The 18,853-nt window shown below is 34.7% G+C and overlaps 1 protein-coding gene across 6 annotated transcripts in view; it reads right to left on the bottom strand.

Annotated features, from left to right (window-relative positions):
* Positions 1–18,853, bottom strand: part of DGKB (diacylglycerol kinase beta) — a 337,798-nt gene that overhangs the window by 227,123 nt on the left and 91,822 nt on the right. For all 6 annotated transcript variants that reach the window (XM_068209914.1, XM_068209905.1, XM_068209932.1 and 3 more), the window contains 4 exons: positions 9,666–9,783; positions 6,851–6,939; positions 6,654–6,770; positions 2,438–2,536 (listed from right to left, as the gene is read on the bottom strand). In XM_068209914.1, coding sequence (XP_068066015.1) covers positions 2,438–2,536; positions 6,654–6,770; positions 6,851–6,939; positions 9,666–9,783 — 423 coding nt within the window. The remainder of the gene's footprint in view (positions 1–2,437; positions 2,537–6,653; positions 6,771–6,850; positions 6,940–9,665; positions 9,784–18,853) is intronic.

The following is an 18,853-nucleotide window of genomic DNA, read 5'->3' as shown; positions in this document are numbered from 1 at the left end:
CTGTGAAATGCAATGTGTGAAAAAGTCCTTTAACTGTGTAGAAATTGTTGAGGCTGGACTTCACAAGAACTGAAGAAATGAGACATGAGAAATGCTGGATGAAAAAGGAAAAAATATGAATGTCCCTACTTCTGCAAAAAACAAAAGATGAGAAGGGATTTAGCTTGTACCCGTGAAGGAAAACTTGGGAGAAGGCATCTTGTTCTGAGATTAATTCTGCAGTTTTCTGAAAGAAATCTCTTTCAAAGTTACAGGTGGAAAGGAGGGCCAACATTTTTAGGAGATCAAAGATACAAGATTTTTCATCTTGATATTTTCCTTATATTCTATGGGAGAACAAAATACATTCTTCTCTGACACCTCAAAATGCTCAAGGATATGCCTGGTACACCAAGCATTATGGTCATCTGCTTTTATTTACCATCCACATATACACAGCATTGCAAGAATATTAATGTTCAGCTGATCATTGAAGTTAAATGTGTGATCTGAATGAAGGACCATTCCACTGTCATATTTGTATGTCTGAGCACATAATTTTTATTAACACTCTTCCTATTGCATGGTTAGATGGTTTTCCCAAGAATATATTCACTGGTTTGGCTGTCCTTATTGAGAATGCTGGTCTCATGTGCACTGAAGTATTATGTTTCTCAAAAGGAATCCCCGTAACAGGAAATGGGAGACACTAATTAAAAAATTACTAACACAAATCATATGTACACTATAACCAATCACTTTCCGAAGAAATTACTATTAGCTAGGTCAGTGAGGCAGTATTTGTAACATAACTAAACCCAGGACTTTAATGCATTTTTGGAAGAAACTACTAGATGAAAAAATATACTACAAAAATATAAAGTCCCCATTAAATCACAGTAAAATATATTTTCCATTCTGAATATAAACTGGGCTGAAATACATGTCTTGTGCTGCATTGTTAGTAACATGATTCCAAAACAGGAAAACATATTTACTTCTGCTTATGCCTTGCAAATTTGGAGATAAAACAAACCTATTCAAGGGTGATTTGACTCTAAAGTGGTTCTACATATCCTCTAAACAACTTAACTAAACACCAATTGTGGAAAAAAAATCTTAATTCCTCTATCCCTCTTCCTCTCCTGAAAAGAAAATATAGTTATGCCAATATAACCGAAGATAAAATTTCATGCTGAAGGTTCATTCTGTTAATACCAAGGGCAAATGATAAATAACATTAATTTGAAAACAATAGCCCAATAACAGAATCATAATTTCCAGATGCAAACTTTTAAAGTATGACCTCAAATCCTGAAAATTAAATAAGGTAATACAGAATACAATCATTCAACAAACTTAAAATAGTATTTTAAAACTATTAATCAAAACTTGTCCAGATAATACCAAAATACCATAAAGACACACAAAAAAGCCACTTTTGTGACTTAAAAAATATTTAAAATATTTCATAAATATTAAAGGCAGGTTTCTATTGGATTGTTTCATTGACAGCAATGGAATAATCCCACTTTACACAGGTAAAGGGCCAAAGTCTAACATCTGTACCTTAACCGATTTAGAAACAAACAGCCAAAAGGATTCATCAGAAAACAAGTAATTTACAATAGACACACATTATTCCTAATGATCAGCAACTGGATTAAGATAAGGGTGTATATTTTCTTTTTTGCCTCCCCTCAATAAATTACACTATCTTAAGTTCAACCATTTTCTACACTTATTATGAAATATATTTAAAGAGGACCACTCATCTGTTCTCTTATGAATATGATGATGCTACAACTTTCATCAGCATAAAATATCCAATTTAATATGTGAAAGCATAAGTTAATTCTCAAGCTCTTTTTAATGATAAAATGGTCAGCTCTTTTCTATGCAACCTATACATAGCATGCATTTTTATTTTCATTGAATTGAGTTATTGTTTTTGTGGACAGAGAAATTTACTGTCCACGACTGAAGAATAAAATATACTATAATGTTGATGCATAGCTTACTGCAAGACCAGTGTCATCATTCCAGGTAACCTCCGGCTTAGATCAGAGACCTCAGCATTGCAGATATACAATATGCATCCCAAGCAAAAACTGCCCATAAGAATAACTTCATTATTCTGGGAAGTTGGATCTATAAAAGATGTAAAATGTAGAAGTGTTCTGCCTATACAGTTTCTGGTAAGCACAGTCTGAATAAGTGATAAAACCTGAGTCAGCTTCAGTTATAATATGCCCTACAGAAGGCTCATTCTCACATGAAGGAAAATGCAATATGCAGAGGGTAAAACACACGCCTATAAACTCATGAGCCAGGATTTCACATTGTGTTTAAGGTTCACAGTCCTGTGAATTTAACAAATATCTGGAAGCCAGTCCCAGCAGCATTTTAATGTTGCATTTGAGAGAGGATTATATCTGAAATTAACACAGAAACTCACCAGCACTACTGGGCAGATTGATGTGGGTGGTAAAATATGGTCCTTCAAAGGTCCACAGTCACATTCAGGTTTCAGATGTGAAGCACACTTGTTATGCAACTATAGAAAAGAGAAGACAGAAAATGAAGATTCAACTTAGACATTTCTCTATTATAGCAGAAGAAAATGGGCATCCTAGAATGGGGTGAGTTTCATTAACCTAATTATTACTGAAGTGCTGGAAGGAAGATAAAACACACTGCAGTAGAAAGCTCCCTAGGAGGGACAAACCTAACATACTTGTATTGAAGTGAAGAATGATGGATTAAAGTATTTTTCAGTTTGGAAACTGTATTTGTGGATCAGCACACAAAATAAGAACATTGCACAACAATACATAAACATCAGTATACTGTTACTTGTGACCAAAAGCTTCATTTCAGGAGAGAGCTTCTTGCACTGAGCCAGGAACTTCTGTTCTACTACTAGTGAGTAATTCAAGCCAGCTTTTGGCACTATTAGTGTAACTCTGCTTCCTTTCTAAAACTGATAGCCACTAGAGATTCAAATATAAGAGAAGAATACAGGAATATCCTATGTTAAGCTTCATTGGGTAAATTTTGGCCTTGATTGAATCAGTTTTCAGACTTCCACTGACTGCTGAGGAACTGGAACTACTCTCCTTTTTCTAATTTATGCCTAGAATTCATCCAGTTGTTTGGAAAGCAATGACAACAGTTCTACTCTGAAAACATGAAAAGAATATCCTCAGGTTTGCTGACAGGAAGAGCATTGGCTGACCTCCGTTTTGTTACAGAGGCTGAATGGACAAATGTGCATATAACAGGAACATAAAACATTAACAAGAAATGATAAATGATGAAATATTTTGCATTAGCAATCAAAACTTCCTGTTCATAATTTAGAATTTTACTCAATCCAAATTACTCTAAATATTCAGCCACACAGTACAAAGGCACAGTTGTGTGCCTGGATCATGCAAAGCATTCACATTTAACTAGTATACTTTACAATATCAGTGGAAATAGTCAAAATAAAATAAAATTAATATTACAAAATTTTGTGAAAGTTTACTTTTTCTGGACTCGATGATTGCAAAGGTCTTCAACAACCTAAATTATTCTGCATTTTTATCTTTGTATAGCTTCAATAAAATGCATTAAGGTGTTCAGATAGCATCCATTTCCCTTAGAGATGAACATTTTTGAAAAGATGTACTTACAGAAAAGAAAAATAATCAGGATAATAAATATCAGGAGTTTTGAGGTAAAAAAATCTCGTTAATAAGTGATTTATCTAGTATAACAGGTAGCACATAGTATTAGTTCAACAGGTTCAAAAGCTGTTACAAAACCAATGCTTGCATCTGTAAATCACATTTTTTCAACAACTGACTCATTTTCCCTTAAGTGATTTATCTCATATTAATTCTATCAAAATTACAATAAAATTGTACCAATTTTATATACAAACTTTATTGGTAATAGGGTCTTCATAAAATTATCTCGTACAGTTAATTTTGACATGACATTTCTGAATTTTGAACTGAATGGCACCCAATATTAGCCTTGTCCATACTCATTTATACTGCAAAGTTACCTTTTTAGGCAGTTACTTAGCAACAGAAAATAAAAGACTGAAGAGTTTTGATTTACTCTAAGTATTAAAGCCTTATTTTCAGGGTATTTTGGTAGTCCTGTAATCTAAATCATTTGTCATGCTAATTCTCTGCCTCAGTGGTAAGGCTACTTGTACCATAATTAATGCACACCAGGCCATGTTACATCAAATAAAAGTATCTTCACACATTCAGTGGTAATTAGCAGCTTTGCTACTCAGTGGCATGCAAACGTATCTATGAAAAAATAGCTTAATCTTCTTATTAGTCTCTGCTGATCTCTGACAACAGAATTGGCACATGGCAAATAACAAAAGGTAGAAGAAATGTAGCTTTAATGAAAATAACACTTTGACACAAAGAAATAAAATAATATGCTTGCCTCTCAAAAAACTGTATTTTAGTAGGTTTTAAATACATTTCCCCAAAACTCCCTTATCCTGAATCTATCTCTTGTAGAATATTAACTCCTTCACAAACCTGCAAAGCAGGAAAAAGTGTATTTGCTGGAGAGAAGATGAGAGGAAAAAATCTGACATCACCATGGTGGAGAACTACAAATTATATGGAAGATGGATCATGGATTTGGCTGAGAAGTCAGTATAACAAGCCTCCTTAGTGAAAAACACCTCTAAATTTTGGAACTTGAGTCAGTTATTTGACATCAGGAGTTACCTTATTAATTTGTAAGTATATATATATTTAGAAAGCATGAAAGAGGCTCAGAATTAGTTCCATAATAAAGAGCAACCCCTTTGATTATAAGCTGTAAATGTGCAGTACAAGGAGTTGAAAAATGCATGAATGTGATCATTATATAACCTCAGAATATCCATTCAAAAATCATGCATCTGTTAGAAATTCTAAACACTTTTTCTGTAGTAAAGGTATTACTATTAGAAAATGAAGTTATTTCAATAGAATATATCACATGAAGAGAATTGCAAGTGAATAGAAGAATGAAATATAATTTGTATATTTAAATACACTCATTCTTTACTTGTGTCTAATTCATATCTGAATCTATAAAAGGAAATAAAAATATTATTAAATTTATTTGAAAATAAAAAATTACTTTAAAAAAAGCCTTTAAATTAGTGATGGAAATAAACTGAAAAACTGTAAACCTTAGTGCCAACATTTTCAATTTCAGCTGTCAAAAAATACACACCCATTTTTAATTGGAACCTGGACAGTTATTTAGGCATTTAAATAAGCACACAAGCACCCAAGCGATTTTCAAAAGAATTTAGCATTTTTCTTTAGAGTGATTTCAATCATACATAATTCCTCAGTACTTCTTCAGTGAAAAACAGTTCTTATGAAAATCCTCTGAATCGTTATTTACAACTTCAAGGAGTAAAATACCTTTACAAATCTGGTTCAGATCCACATGAACTAATGGGAAAAAAATTCTACTGAGGAAAGATGGAATTTGCAACTTCCTTTGACTTTAGAAGTCAACATATGCTACATAATGTATATTTCTTGAATGATATACACATATTAAACAGGTGTAAACACTTCTATATCTACAGCAGAACACCCTTATTTTTCTTGCTAAACACATATAGCCATTGCCTAAGTTTAATTATCTACATGCAAAACATTTTGGATTGGGTGTTGTACTCTTTACATAAATTATCCAAATTTTGACAGCAATCTGGACTACATATTTGCTTTCTTCTAAAATACTGTTTTTTAAGTAATCATAACAGCTTATCACTGAAAGCATCCTGGATCTATTTGCTTTGATGATGTTTCATATTTTGTATTCTTGTGTTAAGAAAATATGTCATTAAACATCCAAACTTGTATGTTTAAAACAAACATTCGCTAATGCCTCAGTCTCAAATTATTATTTAAAGAGCTGAACAAACAACTGCTGTTCCGTAACAATAATAATAATGATATCAGCAAAACCAGCAAATACACACCAAGAAGGGTGAAATCTCTCCCCATTTAGATTTAAATCCTGCCCTGGCTAGAAACAGAAATACTGGCATTGCTCCTTCTAGCATGAAGATCTCACTTATAAGGGCAGTGTCCCCTGAATGTCATTAGTTCCAGCTACTGGTTCCTGCTGAATAAGGAGCGCACAAAAGTTGTAGATATTTGACTTGGTGCACAGATTACTATATTATCAACTTGTCTCTGCTATTATTCCCAGACTCTTGGAATCACTGTGTCCTATCAGATGTCCTCAAATTCATTTGCCTGTCAGTACATCACCAATTAGACCTAATGTCACAATGACCTTGATTTTTCCTAGTACTGAAAACTTTCTTAATTGTTCTGTAGTGTAGATTGGGAATTCTGCTCTTAAGTGGCACATGTTATTTTCATATGGATATTGTCGTGAAGCAAATCTGCTTCATGACATATTGAAATAAGCATTTCATGTCATGAAATAAGCATATTTGCTTGCCACAATTAAGAAGTCCTAAGAATACTCTGCATATACCGTTCCTTAAACACACACTAGTCATTGTAGATGACTAAACTGAAAGAGACATTCCAGATTATGAGGCTAGAGAAAGACATTCAATGATTTTTATCTCTCAAACTTTGTGAAAGGTTTTACTGTAGTATACTCACTGTAATCTGACACCAAACACAGTGAAGTCCAGTCAAGCCTTGGTAACACTTTATAGTTTTGTGACACTTATCACATTTTGTTGGACAGTTTCCTTCTACCCAAAAATGGTGCATTACCTGCAAAAGAAAAATGTGGATATACATAGAGTTACTAAATTACCAAGTACATGGCAAAGCTAATGCTACCCCAAACTTACATCAGTATTCTTTTTAGACTTCACATATGTTTTGATGCAAGATGCAGGAGCTCTGGAGACACAGCGTTCATGGACTGTATACTTGCAAACTGAAAAAAAGAAAGACGTTATTAGATGTTGCAGCAATGGTGCTTCTCACTACATTTTTATGAAACAAATAACATTACCAGCATGTCATCTCTAAGTAATCAATCCAATCAGTCAATGAAAACTCAAACTAGACTGCTTTTTCCGTGGAATACAAAAGGCCAATTAGAACAGGAGATATGCAAGTGAGAAATCCAAGAATGCACTATCATTGCATAACAGGAAATGCTTAATTAAATCAGACCTTACTAAATTTTTTCACAATAATTCCCAAATGACAAAAATATTAAAGAGAAATTGGTGACTGCCAAGTGGTTTGTGTTGTTTGCTAGTAGGAAGAAACACATATTTTACGAACTATATATGAGAGCAGCTGGCAAGCACAAAATTAAAAGCCAATGAATTTACGTTGTTCCTACCATTGATTTATAAATCAGAAATGGCTGATTAGTCCATTTTTAATAGCAATTGTTTTCATGCATTCCATGTAATCACCATAACTTTGACTCCTGTTTTACAAAATACCAACTGCTGAGAAGATTTTTTTCTCCCCTAAGCCCTCCAACACCAGTTTTAGGTAACTGCTATTGCTGACCAGGTCTGTAAAGATCATGCTAGCTGCATTTGGAAAACATATAATGCAGGGTACAATGCAAAGATCTCCTGACTTCAATGATACAACTGTGCCAAGATGAGGAAATAATGCTACAGCGTATGCCTGCATTCAATAGAGTCAACTATTAAAAACTGAGAATGAATTTCTTCCTGCATGGTATATGTCTCAGGCTTTTGACCTCGAGAGCAATTAAGCACAAAGTACTTCTAAACACCTTGCTTGCACCTATTACACAAACCCAGTGGGAGGCGCAGCCATTAATCAGACAAACTGCAGGGAGTAACATTGTTGATTGGACCATGGAGGGATGGTGAGGACCCCTGTGGTTCCCCCCCTTTTTTTTTTTTCCTCCCACACAATCTAAAATGCAAATAATGAAATCTATAGCAATGCTTTGAAAATGTACTGGAGAAAAAGCTTAGCTAAATAAGGAAATAGTGGAATAGTTTTGCAAGTAGACTCAAGTTTTGCAAGTAGATCTTGCTGCATGAAGTAATTGAAAGGAGCATGTTTTTCAGACACTCTGAGACCACTGTTCTCACAAAATAAATGCCTAGCACAATTACAAACACATTCTCAAAAGACACACTCCAGCACAAAAAAAATTACAGGTCTTGCAAGGCTGGTCTTTTGGAACAATTTATGTAACTGGTCTACCCATTTCTGGTAACTGCTGAAGGTGATCTACATTATATTCTCCATAGAACTCTCTTTCCAACATATATGGTTCTTAGTTCTTCATAATATCCGTCTGACAAAAAAGAATATTAAAGAATGTAACATTTCAAGATCTAATAGTCAGATGAGTATTTTATGTATATATTCCAGCTACTGTCACCAGCATTTATTAATCTCAAGTTGTGCAATTTCTATTTGTTTGAATTTTAATAAATGCATATTTCCCACTTCATATTATGGTGAATGAAACTACATGACATGAAAATGCATACAAGGATTTACATCCAAATTATATTTCAGAGAAGTCTGTGGCCCCCAGAGGAGAGAAATGGTCAATTCAAACCCCTCATTCATTCAGACTAATCTCAAATTAAATCAATAGAGCTGTAAAGGCAGAAAGGTTCTCACCAGCTGTAAGGGGCTATCTTTCATGCCAGAATTGGTGGAAGTCGGTAGCAGTAAGAAACCAATTATTTTACCAAAAAGAAAAATGAAAGGTGACTTGGTAACATCATGAGAAGAATACAGCTGGGTATTAAAGTTCTCATTAATGGAGCAGGGCATAACATGAACCAATCATTGGAATCATCCACAAGACATATGTAAATCAGAAAATAGGTCTTACCAAAAAAAAAAAAAAAATTGGAACACATCACAAAAGAAAGATATGGATCTGGATCTTCCATTTCTGGAAACTTTCAGATAGAGATAAGGTATCTTTCAGCAAGCCTAGGTTTCTCAAGAGAAATATTATGAGGTGGTCAAACACAGATTACTAGGAAATGCATAGATATAGCTCAAGGAATTAAAGGGTAGTAATTGCATCTAATAGCCTAATGAAGGTCAAATTAGATGCAGTAGCTTTTCTGTGCTCCTTTTCTTAAAATATATAATCAGTTAATGCATGGATTGAGATTTATGACTACAAAACAAGTAACTATAAAAAGCTTTAGAACTGTTACAGAAACTTGATTTCTGGGAAACTGGGATTTTCACCTTCATAATTAACAAAAACAATTCTGTAAAAAATTTGAATCAAAAAACATGGGACTTTGTCAAGTAGATACCTTTTGTACAAAAATTAGTAAAAACAAAAGAGGAGTAACGAAAGTATAAAGTTAAAACCTAGGTCTGATACTCTCTAATAAAAAATAAAAAAGCAATAGCATTAGAGAAAAAAAGAGCAATAGACTCCAAAGGGAACTAACAGTGATAACCCTTTGAAAGTAGAAAAGTCCCTCAAGCAACACATTTTAAAGCCAAATTTCCTGAAAAATTAAAAAAAAAAACTCAAGCAGAGAAGAAGAGGGGGAGACACTACTGTGGTGGCAATGGTTTTGTAAGGGGAAGCTATTAGTTCTTTGTTATGCAGCAAGAACAACATTTCCAGGAACAGACATGCAAGCAAATGGACACTGAAATGCTCATACTCACAAGAACAGCAGAGACCTTGCTTGCCTACTCCGATCAGCATGTTCAAACAAAGATTACAGTAGGCAGGCTTGTTGAAATGTTTCAATCTCCATACATGCTGCCCATCATCTTTCACATTCTGCCCAGGACATAAGAGAAACAGATTTCACTTAATAAAATAAACAGTGAAATATATAAAGTGCCAATAAAAATTGGTGATTGACTCAAGAACATAAAAGACAAGCTGTTACTTCACTTAAGACTCGGCACCAGATCACAGCATAATCATTCTAAATACACAGGCAATGATACAATAAAAAAATTCTTCAGAAGCTCATGGACATCCATGTGTTTCAAAAACAACTCAGAAAAAGCCAAAAGGCTGCTGTCACTACTGCAACACAATGATATCAATGCAACTAGGCTGACATTAAATTACAACTAGTATTAATTTTTTTTTTTCTAGAATAATCCTAAAAATAAAAGTCCTGCAGGTCAGGAGATAAAACTCCCCAAAACAAACAATAGCATGGGTTTTCTAAAACCACACAAATATTCTTAATGACTGTCAGAATTAGTTACATATATCACATATGTGAAACAGGAAAACCAAACACACCACAACAACTATTCCCCGCTTTAAATTAAGTTAATCTATGCTGCCAATTATCTATCAAAACCCATGTATTTAAGGGTGAGATTTATATCTTAGACCTCTTCTCCAAAAATGGAATTCTTACACTTAAGGCCATTTTTTCAGTCAGCTGTTGCACTATACTCAAATTTTTCATGAATAAACTGATCAACTCACTGGCACTTACTACTTAGGGACCCGCTGTAATTTATGTGAATCTCTAAAATTTTATCAAATCACTCATTTTTATGAAACTAAGCTTTCTGTTAGATGATTCTCCTCTTTCTTCTTAATGGAATCCTTCTGAGGCCTCTTTGTTTTTTGAAGGCTAAAAAAATGATGTGCAGTTGGTACAGATGCTAAATTAATTCTCTAAATTCCTGGCTTCTTGGCAATACCAGCCATGAGGCTTTTTCCTTTCTAAAATCACCAGATGTTTTGATTCTAAAAAAACCTAGATGAACCTAATGTAATGCCACTAGATTTTCTTAAAACACCCTAATTTCTCTTTTACCAAATCTAACATCCAATGGAATACAGACAGTTAATGTCCATCAGCTGCTTCCTTGTGTATTGCTAAAACTCTATAGTCTTCTTGGTCATGTCATTGCCAAAAAGAAATTGCCATATAGCTAAAGCAAGTCACACCAATCTCTGTTTCTCAGAAACCACATCAACAGCTGGTTCTTATCCAGTTTCTGATTTCTCACATCAAACTACCATTACCTGTCATCATGTATACACAATATTCCTGACTATATTTTCAATATGACTGTTTTCACTGATGAGAATAGTCAATGTACGTTGGTGAGCATAAATTTTAATAAAAATTTAGTTTTGTCCTATATTAGCATATACTGGATAAGTTATGTCCTTAAGAATCAGTATTGCTCTGTTCTAGAATTAGAAGTTGATACAAGTCAAATACAATGAAGACTTCATCATCCTTGTGGGCAAAAAAGAAAAATCCTGAAGCAAAATCAGCACTCTAAGAAATTAAGAATGTTTGGCTCAAAGCTTGGTCTAAGCCAGAACACAACTTAGAAAATTTCCCACAAGTTACCTACCTAGAAACAAAAAAACCTGAAATCCATTAAAATATTTTTTTTCTCTAGTATATCAGGATCAGAGCATAAGTAATAGCTGCCCCAATATTACCAGCAGGAGTCCAAATGCCATCTCTGACAGCTGGGCAATGTCAGGGTCCCCTTTCTGCAGCAAAAGCACAGCAGATGCCTAATATGGGATTCTCAGGCTGGCAAAGAGTGTGGAAGTTTTCCAATTTCCCCTGAAGAAGCAGAAATAGATTCTGCAGCTGTGAAGCACTAGAAGCCTGTCAAGCTCCTTCATGACTGGCAGCTGAAGAGGATGTATTCCATTAAACAGAGCTCTTTAACTTCTATTTTTCTTCCCATCTTACTACCATATTCCACACATTTTTGAAGTATTGTTAAACTACAATATAGTACGTGGATTTCAAACCTTCTGACAGTAGGCAATTATTCATTAGATAACAAAGACCATGTAAATCCTTTTGAGAAAAAAAACAGCAGACAATGTACACTTCAATTTTAACACCACTCAGGTCATCAACACATACAGTCATAAACCACAAGCACTTAAAATGTGACGCGACCAGCCTTCCTTAGCAAAATACTTGCGGTTTAGGAAAATTAACAGAAATTCAAACTTATGCATAAACTTGCCCCTCCTTCCACATTAATTTTGTACTACTTTTTCATTTTAATTTTATTTTTAAAGAATGACCATTATATGTGAATATGTCGCTTCTTATTTGAACAGAACATATGGTCTAACTTAGCTGGCATTTTCCTTATCAGAAAAACAAACAAGTCTTGATGTGGGTGTTCTGCCAATTAAAACACTTAGCTGTGTTACAGACTGCAACTGATGCAAATCCATTACATAAACACAATGCACTTTTGGAAAAGAGCAAATTAAATTTCTGCTCTTGTGCATTGCCAAAAATAAGCAATAAAGTGCTGCATATGATTATGCATGTACATAACTTTTTAAAACAATGCCAAGAGAAAAAAAAAGACATAATATGAAACAAAACCACCTCAATGCAAGTCTTTAAGTATGAATAAAATCCACAATTCTGACACATCAGTGCATTTACTGACATTAACTCATTTTGCTTTCATATCCTGAGAAAGAGTTTAAAAACAAATAGACATTAAGAAGATCTCAAAGCAGGGCAGGTACAGTAAAAACCTCTTCCTCACTTCATTATACACATCAATGAAAATCAAGCCTCCATATGTCATACCTAGACTTTTAAACATAATGACAATAGAAACATTTATTTTGTCAACAACGGTTCTCTTAACTCATGGTCCTGACCCTGCTACCATGGATTTGATTGCCAAAACCATCTGACCTTAAAAAGCAAGTCAACCATGAAAGAGCCAACCTTAGAACTAGTGGAAAATTTTATGCTATCAGACTTTAGCTACACATCCCTAACCTGACTTAATATTAACTTATGTCAGCTTTTCAGATATTTGTGTATAAAGTAGACAAAGAGATCTTCAAGATTCTGAGACTTAAAAAAAGTAATGAAATTACTAATAAATTTTGATCCCAGCAAACACACCCTCTTAAATTAGCTACAGAGCGTCTAAAATACCAGAATATTCAGTTTTTTCTATGAGAAGAGTTAGTAACAAGCATCCAAGTGAGAAGGATGTTATGCAGTACCTGTTATTCTTTCACTGATTATTTTGTTTCCATTTATTTTAAAAATATTTACTTGACTTGTTCAAGACAATTTTATTACTGATTTTTAGGTATTGCTCCATCAGTGGGAAGGTGAGAAGAGTTTCCATTAAACTATGCAGTAAAGATAGTTTAAAGCAATTACAACTGTATTTGTATACATTCTATATTCCTTCGGTTAGCTCTCAGCAAAGAATTCATATCATGTTTTGTTCTGTTCAATTTCCTTTGGGAAGAAAGGGTTTTAAGTCTGTTTTTGGTCAAGTGGAAAGGGAGCAACCTGACTCAAGGGACACACTATTTGGGAGGCTCACTTCTAATTTCTGAGATACTGTGTGCGTGTGTTTGACAAATCAAAACAAAAATCGTCCGCAGCCTTCATCCACACACTCATCCAGAAACAGAAAAGGGAGCACAAGAGGGAAAATTAAATGGCTTTAAAAAGCTTCATAAATAGCCACAATATAGAGTTTCCCTGTCCAAAATCTGTAACCATCTGTCCTCTGCAGAGACTTCGATGCTGCAGAAATTAAATTGCGAATAACGGTAAATCTGTATACCTGCATGAAACACCATTTATTTTACACCTTATACACAGAAGAGGTTAGTTACTCCTGACTGTTCCTGGGCTTTTTTCAGCCCGGAGATAAAAGGGAAAGCGGGGCTGTAGTAAGGAAAGGCATTTGCGAAGCTGTCGCAGGGCAGCGGGGCCAGCCCCGGGCTGAGACGCACCTCGGCTCCTGCCAGTGCGGCCTCCCTCAGCGGCGACACCGCGGCCTCTGCGGGCCCTGCCGCCACAGCAGAGCGGCACAACAGCTCCTCCATCCCTCACGGAGAGTCTGCCTCCAGCTGGGAACGGGCTGGCACAAAGGGAGCGAGCTACAGCTCAGGGGGCTCGAGTTTGCCCTCCACCTGTATGGAAATAGCGCATGGTGCGTCGGAACTTCGGCCTTCCAGAAAACTCACACTTCAGAAAGGACTTGCAGAAATGTCACTCAGGACAATAAAAGGCCTGCCCTTCTTCCTCGCTGAATTAAAGAAATAGAAATCCATGAAACTGCCCAGGTTTTGAGCAGTCATTTCGAGCTCAGGCCTGAAGGGATTACTCACGGTGTAACAGATCGCACCCCGGACTCGCAAAGGTTTGCAAGTTTCTAGTTGGATTCCATTTTAACATACAGCTCAAAAAGTATGGCAACGTATGAAATATACACGGTAAGAAGCAGTAAGTCCACCAAGCGTGGACTCCCACTGAAACATTCTATCCCACATTCAATCAAAAGAGTTTAAATGTTGCTTTTCAAAAATATTTAAGTACAGTCACATAATATTTGCGGTTTGAGGATCCAAAGTAAAATTTTAAGAGTATATCCTTACTATTTAATTGAAACATAGTCTCAATTCAACAAAAATGTATGTCCCACTAAAATATAGCTTGATTTAAAAGGTGAACTGGGTTGGAAGTTACAATTAGTGATTTAAAAGAAAGGTGTATTTCCCTTATTTCAAATTATTGCTGACTTTATGCAGCATTTGCTGGCTTTAAACTTCTCTCTCACCTTAGGGCAGCTATTCAGCAACTGTACAGTACCAGGCACAGTGCAACCGTGACATCTAGTGGCCAGTGGAGAAAGAATAAAATACCTAAAGTACACCATTTCTTTAAACACTACCATTTCTGAACTTGCAGTTTATACTTCCTTTTTATGCAATCACTGACAGAGGTGATAGTAATCATTTGTTACAGGAAAAGTGAGACCAAGCACCTGCCATGCAATTACTTTAAAAGAGAAATCAAATGCTTCTATCAAATCATGGTGGAATGATACTGTACAACACGTACCAAAGAGCAGAGTACAACACTTATGGCTGACAAAACCTATCATTAAGAAGCTTTTTGTGCATAGATTACTAAAGAAATCTTAAGTGATGCTAGGAGAGTCAATGAGTTAACTCTCCACCTTCTCTTACAATGTCAACCTATTTAAATTAATGCAGAAGCAAACAAAAAGGTCAGAAACTTCAAAGGTTTCTACCGTGGAGAAGTAGAATAAATAGCCTAGTAGTCACAAATGTGCAAAAATCCACTTCCCAAAAGAATCAGGGGTACTGCAGGGATGTCTCTGTCCAATTTGTGTTTGGGTGAGAGACTAACATAGTTAGATATAAAAATAAATTTGGAAAGTTGATAAGAATTGTGAAAACTCTCCAGACTGAAGTGTGATACTCAGCAAAAAACTATCTCATACATTTATTATTAAAAATTAACCCACATAAATAACAGGTTCCTACATAGTTAATATTTTCTCTTTCTTCATTAAATTCTCACTCTACATGAGAATTTCTTGAAAAAAATCCATAAAGTTGAAACAACTAAACATCAGAGTAAGAATTATTCTGTCTTAACAACAAACATTTCAGTAGATGCCATATAGAACACATTTAGACAGTGCTAATGAGAAAAAGGGTAATCACCCAATTACAAATGGATTATACATCTATACAATTCCAAGAGCTTTTCTTCCAAAACAAATTGCCAAATAGTATATGTGTCTATCTCAAAATCCTTACAAAAAAGAACCAATTATTCTTATTTAAATTCCTTATCTTGTACCAAATTATTTGTTTAGAACATCAACTGTTTTCAAAAGCACTAACAGAAATCAAATACGTCATTTCTATCCTGGAACATTCGCAGAGACAGAACTCTGTATTTCTAAAGTCTACCTTCCTAACAACTCCAAAATCAAATCTTAGGAGGAAACAGAACATAAAGGCCAGCAAACTAAAACAAACTGGATATTAAGGTTGATTTCCTAGGGAAATTAGACTTTTTTATACTCTTTGTCCTATTATCTTCATCACTTTAAACTGCACCAGCAACTTTTAAATTAGTTTAGTAATCTCAAATAAATTTGAAGAGCACTAGAAATTTCATGAAAGTCTATGGAAAAGCTAGGCGGGGAGCAGAGAGAGAGTGAGCGAGAGAGAGCAGAAGGGAAATCAGGCAGATTTCCTTGTTACTTCTCTGACTTGGTAACAGGTGGCTGGCAAATGCTTGTAGCAACAGCTTAACACTCTTGTCTCTCTCTGAAGGGATTAATGATGAGGTCAGAGGGCAAAGGCCACAAACCTGTGAGAGGTTAGACTAATCTCAACCCCACTACTCATAAGCACTGACTTGTCTGTTCTTTTATTTTTAAATCATATAGTTCCATACTTCACTTAAATTCTCCTTCTTTTTAAATTTTTCTGACTAAATCATCTAATACAGTATGTAATAAAAACTGACTGAAAGGCTCTAAATGTAATATAGAACTTTTACATGATATCTGACCTTTCTGTATAGCTATTACAGGAAACTAAGGATTAAGTACAAATAATGTAGCTGAATTCTGAACGTACTATGACAAATCCGCAACTGCACTGATATTAGCATATCAAATGAAACCAGCTGAAAATCTTCTATCCTTCATAGAAGCTCTATACAGCAGTTAAGTACATTACAGTATTAATGGACCCCAACCCAAAACAAATTAAATATTTCACTCGTATCATAATTTATTTAAACAAACTATAGCCACAATTCTTTGTCACTGTCATACTAGACAAGCTCTGAACCTGATCTCTTGGATTTAAAATTTTGTCATTGCGAGTTCAGTACAGAACCAACATTCATAAGAAGGTAACAGAATAGTTTGGTTCATGGGTTCTTTGTTTATGGGTTTTGTTTGGGGTTTTTTGTGGTTTTGCTTTGGGGTTTGGAGGGGGGGAGGGGGGTGGTTTTGTTGTTGGTTTTTTCCCTCTGATTTACAACATATGAAGATTACTTCGACATATGTAAACAGCATAATCCAGTAGGTTATGCCCCTTATTTTCACATACATCCCAGATTGAAAGGCAAGATGTATTCCATTTGCCATCTGTATAGCAGTTGTCTTCTGTTAAGTGGGCAGTTTTCCTTATCTCTTTCACAACCAATTCTCCCTCCAGGGAGACATCTGCTGATAATGGGCTATTGAATGTCACTTTGTGACTGGTAAGAACTACAACATCCCTCTGTGAGATGCTCCGCCCAGAGGGAGGAGCCAAGCATTCCTAACTGGATATAATCTGGGTTTGGGGACATCAGACTCAGCCTTTCCACTGGTTCCCAAGAGGAACAGCTGGGGATTTTCACTGGACCTTCAGAAGAAGACTACAACCTTTCTACAGGACCACTGCTCCAACAGAACCACATCTGCCACTCTAGGAGGACTGCAGCCATTCCAATTTGGACTGCTACCAACTCCTTGACCAACAGGGTGTCAGGTTGTATTCTGACTCTGTTGGTGGTTTTTCTTTTGTATTATTGCATGTATTTTGTTTCTTTTTCCTTTTCCTAATAAATTGTATTTCTGACTTGGAGTCTCTACTGGTTTTGCTTTCAAACCAGAACAACATACTAATGAGCTTGATGAAAACCTTAATATATTAGCACTTTTTTATTTTATTAGTGAGTCCAAAAGATTCTTATCTTATTTTTCATTACCATAACTAAAAGGAGAGAGATAGACACCCAGCAAGCAGAGTCCTGGGAAGCTAAGTTTGCAAAATCTAACAATGGCATGCAAAAATAAATAAGAGCATCCCACTAATGGGACTGATGCAATGGAATTAAGAACTTGGATAATACATTAAATGCTGAAAAATCATCAAAATCATGCTATCCGTTTACACTAAATAACAGACAGGCATTAGTATGGATTTCACTTTTCAATGTCCTAAAATACGATTTTATTCGAACTATGAGAGTAGTGTATTTTTGCTGGTTTAATGAAAAATTTTAAAAGATTGCTTTTTTCTACATATAATGTGATGGTTTCAATAATTAAGCAGTTTTAAACATAAAAAGAAAAATAGGAGCCCTTTTAAAGGGCAGCATCTTGTCCTAGAGAATCATTAGAAAATTACTAGCAAATCAGCTCAAATGTAGGTAATGGAGTTTACATAAACTATGCTTATTGATAATAAGACATTTTGCATGCTATTATAATATTTTTCCATGATTGTATATTTATGTCTGTTAAATACATCAAATACTAGGAATACTCTTGATGACAGAAACACTGACCCATGCTAATAACAGGCTGTAGAATTTTGATGACTATTTATGTATTTTTAGTATTTCCATAGTAAAGCTATACACAACACAATAAATATCGAAAAACTAGTAAAAATACTCAAAAGGATAAAATGTTTGATAACATAGCTTCTTTCTAATAGCTTTTGCTTTAATATGAAAATAAACTCTACAGAATGATCTGCATTAATTTATGCCATAATTTTAGAGTTTCAAATTTAGAAAGAATGAAATGTAGATATTGAAACATACTCCCAGAACATCTATACTACTTGTCACAAAATAAAAATCTGTACTGAAAATCATCAGTTATCTGCTATACTGCTTGCTTGAGAGCATTTGTTGGCCTTTGTTAAGAGTAATTCTGTGGAAACAATGGAATTCAGCCTGACAAAGATCTGATGACAGTTTGATGACAGTAATTTAACATTTTTCTTACCCCATCTCACATATAGAATTAGGGAATTAGTACTGCAGCGATTCAGACACATTGAAAGTTGTCTTCAATTCAAATATTTTCTTGTAATTTAATTAATTAGATTTTTCAAGACTTGTATATCTTCCCTTTAATAAACTTGTTTGTTACACATTCCCCTACACAGAGTATCAATCTGAGCATTCTTTATGCAAATAAAATAGTATAGAGCAACTACAGCAGTCTAGATTGCACTAAATGGGGAAAATAAATATTGTTTATTATTTTCAATATGT

This window comes from Anomalospiza imberbis, chromosome 1 (genome assembly GCF_031753505.1).
Source record: "Anomalospiza imberbis isolate Cuckoo-Finch-1a 21T00152 chromosome 1, ASM3175350v1, whole genome shotgun sequence".
NCBI lineage: Eukaryota > Metazoa > Chordata > Aves > Passeriformes > Viduidae > Anomalospiza > Anomalospiza imberbis.
Note: the sequence above shows the minus strand (reverse complement) of the source record. Positions and strands in the feature narration are given on the sequence as shown.